Source organism: Arachis ipaensis, chromosome B09 (assembly GCF_000816755.2).
Source record: "Arachis ipaensis cultivar K30076 chromosome B09, Araip1.1, whole genome shotgun sequence".
Classification (NCBI taxonomy): Eukaryota; Viridiplantae; Streptophyta; class Magnoliopsida; order Fabales; family Fabaceae; genus Arachis; species Arachis ipaensis.
Window position 1 is genome coordinate 93,869,306 of NC_029793.2, and position 7,697 is coordinate 93,877,002.

At 40.1% G+C, this 7,697-nt stretch overlaps 1 protein-coding gene across 1 annotated transcript; it reads right to left on the minus strand.

Annotated features, from left to right (window-relative positions):
• On the minus strand, window positions 2,442-2,903 carry LOC107615694. The gene has a single exon (XM_016317736.1). It carries the CDS (start codon window positions 2,901-2,903, stop codon window positions 2,442-2,444), a length of 462 nt encoding a protein of 153 aa, XP_016173222.1.

The window sequence follows — 7,697 nt, forward strand, 5'->3', positions numbered from 1 at the left end:
CAAGTGCTAAATGGTTAAGGCAGGAGCTGAATGAGTCTCCAAATACTGAAAAGTCATCCATGAAGACAATTTGGTTGTAACCTGAATAGCCATCCAAAAAGCAGTAATATTCATGACCTGCTAGTCTCTCTAGCATCTGGTCTATGAATGGTAAAGGAAAATGATCCTTCCTGGTAGCTGTATTGAGCCTTCTGTAGTCAATACACATACGCCACCCTGTAACTGTTCTTGTAGGAACCATTTCATTCTTTTCATTATGAACCACTGTCATTCCTCCCTTCTTAGGGACAACATGGACAGGGCTCTCCCAGGGGCTATCAGAAATAGGATAGATAATCCCAGCCTCTAGTAACTTAGTGACCTCTTTCTGCACCACCTCCTTCATGGCGGGATTTAGCCGCCTCTGTCGTTGAACCACTGGCTTAGCATCATCCTCTAATAGGATCTTGTGCATCCATCTGGCTGGGCTAATGCCCTTAAGATCACTTATGGACCACCCAAGAGCTGTCTTGTGTGTCCTTAGCACCTGAATTAGTGCTTTCTCTTCCTGTGGCCCTAAAGCAGAGCTTATGATTACAGGAAAAGTGTCACCTTCTCCCAGAAATGCATATTTCAGGGATGGTGGTAGTGGTTTGAGCTCGGGTTTAGGAGGTTTCTCCTCTTCCTATGGAGTTTTCAGAGGTTCTTTTATTTCCTCTGGTTCCTCCAGATCAGGCTGAACATCTTTAAAAATGTCCTCTAACATCTTTCAAAAACTTGGTGCACGAATTGAGAATCACACTTTTTGCAATTCGTACCACTAACCAGCAAGTGCACTGGGTCGTCCAAGTAATACCTTACGTGAGTAAGGGTCGAATCCCACGGAGATTGTTGGTTTGAAGCAATCTCTCGTTATCTTGTAAATCTCAGTTAGGAGGTCAATTATAATTATCAGTTGACTTGCAAATGAACAAGGGAACATAAAATAAATACTTGGTATGCAGTAATGGAGAATATGTTGGAGTTTTGGAGATGCTTTGTCTTCTGAATCTCTGCTTTCTCCCTGTCTTCTTCTTCACGCACGCAAGATTCCTCCTATGGCAAGCTGTGTGTTGGTGGATCACCGTTGTCAATGGTTACCATCCGTCCTCTCAGTGAAAAAGGTCGAGGTGCGCTATCACCGCACGGCTAATCATCTGTCGGTTCTCGATCATGTCAGAATAGGATCCATTGATCCTTTTGTGTCTGTCACTACGCCCAACACTCGCGAGTTTGAAGCTCGTCACAGTCATTCAATCCCTGAATCCTACTTAGAATACCACAGACATGGTTTAGACTTTCCGGATTCTCAAGAATGCTGCCAATGGATTCTAGCTTATACCACGAAGATTCTGATTAAGGAATCCAAGACATATTCATTCAATCGAAAGTAGAATGGAGGTGGTTGTCAGGCACGCATTCATAGGTTGAGAATGGTGATGACTATCATGGATCATCACATCCATCATATTGAAGTGCGAATGAACATCTTAGATAGAAACAACCGTGTTTGAATAGAAAACAGAAATAGTTGCATTAATTCATCGAAACACAGCAGAGCTCTTCACCCCCAACAATGGAGTTTAGAGACTCATGCCGTCAGAGATTACAAAGTTCAGATCTAAAATGTCATGAGATGCAAAATAAATCTCTAAAAGTTGTTTAAATACTAAACTAGTAACCTAGGTTTACAGAAAATGAGTAAACTATGATAGATAGTGCAGAAATCCACTTCTGGGGTCCACTTGGTGTGTGCTGGAGCTGAGACTTAAGCTTCTCACGTGTCTGGACTGTTTTGGGCGTTCAACGCCATGTTGTAACCTGTTTCTGGCGTTGAACTCCAACTTGTAACTTGTTTCTGGCGCTGGACGCTAGACTACAACATGGAACTGGCGTTGAACGCCAGTTTACGTCGTCTATCTCTGAGCAAAGTATGAACTATTATATATTTCTGGAAAGCCCTGGATGTCTACTTTCCAACGCAATTGAGAGCGTGCCATTTGGAGTTCTATAGCTCCAGAAAATTCACTTTGAGTGCAGGAAGGTCAGAATCCAATAGCATCAGCAGTCCATTTTCAGCCTGAATCAGATTTTTGCTCAGCTCCCTCAATTTCAGCCAAAAAATACTTGAAATAACAGAAAAACACACAAACTCATAGTAAAGTCCAGAAATGTGATTTTTAATTAAAAAAACTAATAAAAATATACTAAAAACCAACCAAGTCATACTAAAAACTAAGTAAAAACAATGCCAAAAAGCGTATAAATTATCCGCTCATCATGCAACACCAAACTTAGCTCCTAGCAATGCAGAGAAATCTCCTTACTCTCTTATTGACAAGCTATGAAAAGAGAATTACCTTTGGTTGGGTTGCCTCCCAACAAGCGCTCTTTTAAAGTCACTAGCTTGACGACTAACTCTCTCAGTCGAGTCTGTATTTTGCCTTAGTCCTTTCCTTCATGTCACCCAAGTAGTGCTTGGGCCTTTGTCCATTTACAGTGAAGGTCTCCTGTGATTTTTCTTCCATGATTTCTATATGTCCATAAGGGGAAACCTTGGTGATAAGAAAAGGGCCAGACCACCTTGATCTTAATTTCCCAGGGAAAAGTTTCAGTCTGGAATTGTAAAGTATCACTTTCTGACCTTCTTCAAAGCATCTTGGTGCTATCTTGAGGTCGTGTGTTTCCTTTGCCTTTTCCTTGTACATTTTGGCATTTTCATAGGCTTGGGATCTGAATTCTTCCAATTCTTGCAATTGCAAAAGCCTCCTTTCACCAACAGCTTCACTATCAAAATTCAATAACTTGAGAGCCCAAAATTCTTTGTGTTGAAGCTCTAATGGCAGGTGACAAGCTTTACCATACACCAGTTGATATGGAGACATCCCAATTGGTGTTTTAAAGGTGGTTCTGTATGCCCAAAGAGCATCATCTAGCTTCTTCGACCAATCTTTTCTTGAAGCTCCCACCGTCTTTTCCAGGATCCTTTTTAGCTCTCTATTAGATACTTCTGTCTGCCTACTTGTTTGGGGGTGATAAGGTGTGGCAACCTTGTGCTTCACCCCAAATCTCAGGAGGAGGGCCTCTAATGGCCTGTTGTAAAAATGACTTCCTCCATCACTGATGAGTGCTCTAGGAACTCCAAAGCGACTAAAGATGTTCTTTCTCAAGAAGTTAAAGAACACCTTGTTATCTGATAAACCCATATTTTATGATATATTTTGTGCTCAATTCAAGTGATTTATTCAACCCTTCACTCACTTATTCATGTAAATTGCATGGTTTTACTTTCCCTTCCTTATTATGTGATATATGTGAAAAACATGTTTCCTATGCTTTAAAAATAATTATTTTAATTACCTTTTAATACCATTCGATGCCGTGATTTGTGTGTTGAGTATTTTCAGATCTCCTAAGGCAGGAATGATTTAAAGGATGGAAAGGAAACATACAAAAATGGAAGGAAAGCACAAAATGGAGTTTTTAAAGAAATTGGCAGCGACGCGAACGCATGGACGATGTGGCCGCATGCTTAACACGAAAAGGCAGTGACGCGAATGTGTGACTGACGCGGACGCGCGCCTTGAGCAGAACGCAGATGACGCGTACGCGTGACCGAAGCGAACGTGTGATAAGGAAAACTCCAGATGACGCAACCGCGTGACCCATGCGGACGCGTGACAGACGCCACGCACCAGAAACTGCAGAAAACGCTCCCAGCGATTTCAGAAACCCTTTTTGGCCCAGATCCAAATACAGAAAGCACAGATTAGAGGTTATAAAGCGGGAGAATGCATCCATTCAAGAGGAGGTCTTCAATTTAGTCACTTTTCATTATTTAGATGTAGTTTTAAGAGAGAGGTTCTCTCCTCTCTCTTAGGTTTTAGGATTAGGATTCCTCTTAAAGGATTTAGGATTTCAACTCTTCATCAGGTTCAATATTTCTTTTACTTTATATTTCTCTTTTACTTTCAGATACTTTAATGCTCTCATTTAATTACTTATGTTGCCAAATTGGCTTGTGAACCATTCATGTTAGGATTTTCTTTATCTAATATAAACTGAGGTATTTCAGATTTACGATTCTTATTTAGCTTTTTTTTATATTCTTGGCTTAAATTGATTAATTGGTAACTCTTGAGTTGTCAAACTCATCGTGATTGATAATTGTTATCTTTGCTGATTGATCTAAATTCCTATAACTCTAGTCTTTCCTTAAGAGTTGACTAGGACTTTAGGTGTTAAATTGATTTATAAATTGATTTATCCACTTGACTTACTTTCATAGTTAGAGGTTGATTTAGTGGGAGCGAAAATATAATTCTCATCACCATTGATAAGGATAACTAGGATAGGACTTCGAATTTTCATACCTTGCCAAGAGTTTATTTTACAGTTATTTATTTATTTTACTTGTCATTTAAATTACTTGTTCCTTAATTTCAAAACCCCTAATTTACAAAACTCATAACCAATAATAAGAACACCTCCCTGCAGTTCCTTGAGAAGACGACCCGAGGTTTAAATACTTTGGTTACCAATATTAAAGGGGTTTGTTACTTGTGACAACCAAAACGTTTGTACGAAAGGATTTTCTGTTGGTTTAGAAGCTATACTTACAACGCGATCATATTTTTATATTTCTTTACCGATAGAAAAACCGATCGTCAAAATGGCGCCGTTGCCGGGGAACTGCAAACGTGTGCCTTATTACTGGTTATTGTAAATATTTTTCTTTTACTTGTTTATTTGTTTTTGTTTTTCCCTTTTATTTCTATTAGCTACTATGAATTCTCACCCCTCTCACTTTGAGTTTGGTTCTAATATTGTTGAAAGGAACGAAAGCTATAACAGGAATATGCATCAAGGTCTAAGCAATCAAAGATGGATGGAGCCAAGAGGCCCTGATCAACCCTTTAGGCAACAACACCCTCCAAGATATCATGGGCAAGGACCACTCTACAATGCATATCAAGCTGATAGATATGGTGGACCCCCTTGTAATTACCAACAAGCCCCACCCTGTGCTTATAGACCACCCTCTTAACATAGCTTTCCACCACCACACTCACAAGTTTCTTTTCACCATTCACCACCGTATGACCCTTATCCACCACAATTCCAATCCAATTACTCCCAGGAACCACCACATTCTTATTTTGAACCCTCTTCCCCAACCAATGAACCCTCATACCCACCCCAACCTCCAATGAATCCCCATTTCTGATCTTACCCATTCTCTTTAATTTATTCAATTTACTTTTATGAGCATCTTCCCCATTCCCATTAAAATTCTGCACTTTACCTTCTGCCATTTACTTTCAGCTCTTTACTTTCGGCATTTACATTTTCTGCTATTTACTTTCTTGCCATTTAATTTCCTGCAACACTCAAACCAAATTCTGCTTCTCTCAACTAGAACATTCCTCTAATTAAAGTTTCTTGACCAATCAATCCCTGTGGGATTCGACCTCACTCTATTGTGAGTTTTTACTTGACGACAATTCGGTACACTTGCCGAAGGAAAATTGTTGAGAGACAAGTTTCCGTGTGCATCAAATTCTACCCAAAACTTGCTTATTTCCTAAGAAAATGCATGAAACTACCCTAAAACAGTAAAAAAAAGGTCAGTGAAACTGGCCGAAATGCCCTGGCATCAACTATTCCATGAGAGAATTTGAAGGACCGATCTGCCAATTGGAGAGCCATTCTTGTTGGTTTGGCTTCCTCAATCTTCATTCTCTTCATCATTGTTAAGGACATCAAATTTATACTAGCTCCCAAGTCACATAAGGCTTTTTCAACTGTTATTTCCCCTATGATGCAGGGAATTTGGAAGCTTCATGGGTCCTTCAATTTTTGAGGCAGCTTGTGTTGGATGATAGTACTACATTCCTCAGTTAAAACCACAGTTTCATCATTCCTCCAGCTTCTCTTCTTGGTCATCAATTCCTTCAGAAACTTAGCATAAAGTGACATTTGTTCTAGTGCTTCTGCAAAGGGAATGTTGATTTGAAGTTTCTTGAAAATCTCCAAAAATTTAGAGAATTGGCTGTCTTTTGCATTCCTCATTAGGCGCTGAGGGTAAGGAGCCTTTGGGACATATGGCCTTAGAACTTGTTTCTCTTTTGATGGGTTGGGAGCAGGTATTTGTGCTTCTTCCTTGGCGTTTGAACTGCCCTCTTCCTTCTCTTTTTAAGCCTCCCTTGGAGTTTCTTTCAATTTCTTTCCGCTTCTGAGGGTAATAGCCTTGCATTCCTCTTTTGAAGTTGTCCGGGTGGCATTGCCTAAACTGTGCCCAGGAGCTTGCTTGGACAAGTATCCAATTTGTGCTTCAAGTTTCTGAGTAGCAGCATCTTGGTTTTGCCAATTGGATATTACTTCCTCCTGGAATTTCTTCATTTCTTTAATTTCCTTGCAAAGGTCTACAATCATAGCTTCTATTTTGGCCATCCTGTCATCTTCATGTGGTGATGGTTGGTTGGGATTGGGGTATTGAGAGTGGTTGTTGTGGCTTTGGTATGGTGGCTGTGAATAAGTGTTTTGTGTGGTCTGGTATGGTTTTTGGTTAGAGTTTTGGTGAGTGGAGTTATTATACTGGTTTGGATTGTAAGGTCTGTGTTCTTGGCCTTGGCTTTGTTGGTTTCCCCACCCAAAGTTTGGATGGTTCCTCCAACCAGAGTTATAGGTTTTAGAGTATGGATCATTAGCTTGCCTAGATGAGTTTCCAAGGTAATTAGCTTCCTCCCAGTTAACTCCTTCTTCTGTTTCCAACTCTTATTGGGGTGATGGTTGAGTGTGGATAGCTGCAGCCTGAGTCTTCTCCATTTGCTTGGTCAATTCAGCGAATTGCTTGGTGATCATCTTGTTCTGGACCAGGATTGAATTCATATGTTTTAATTCCAAGACTCCCCTGTTATTGATCCTATCTGAGGCATAAAAGTACTCATTGTCAGCCACTATCTCTATAACATCAATGGCCTCTTCAATGGTCTTCTTCTTATTTAGGGAACCTCTAGATGAGTGGTATACAGCCTTCCTTGATTCACAATTCAGCACTTCATAAGAGATGTGGATTTGCACCCACTCGTTAAACATATCAGGGGGGTATTTCTTTGTCAAGTTTTTGAATCTCTCCCATGCTTCAAAAAGAGTTTCACCATCTCGCTGTCTGAATGTCTGTACTTCAGTTCTTTGCCTGTTTACTCTTTGTGGAGGGTAGAACCTTGTTAAGAATCTGTTCATTACATCTTCCCAGGTGGTCAAGCTTTCCTTGGGGAATGATTCCATCCATTTTGATGCTTTGTCCCTGGTGCACGAAATTGTGATCTCTGAAATGGTGCCAAAAACTTGGTACGCAGGATCGTAATCTCAACTCTTTTTCACAACTCCGCACAACTAACCAGCAAGTGCAGTGGGTCGTCCAAGTAATAAACCTTACGTGAGTAAAGGTCGATCCCACGGAGATTGTCGGCTTGAAGCAAGCTATGGTCATCTTGCAAATCTCGGTCAGGCAGATTCAAATGGTTATGGGATTTTGATAATTAAAATATAAATAAAATAAGATAGAAATACTTATGTAATTCATTGGTGAGAATTTCAGATAAGCGTATGGAGATGCTTTGCTCCTTCTAAATCTCTGCTTTCCTACTGTCTTCATTCAATCATTCATACTCCTT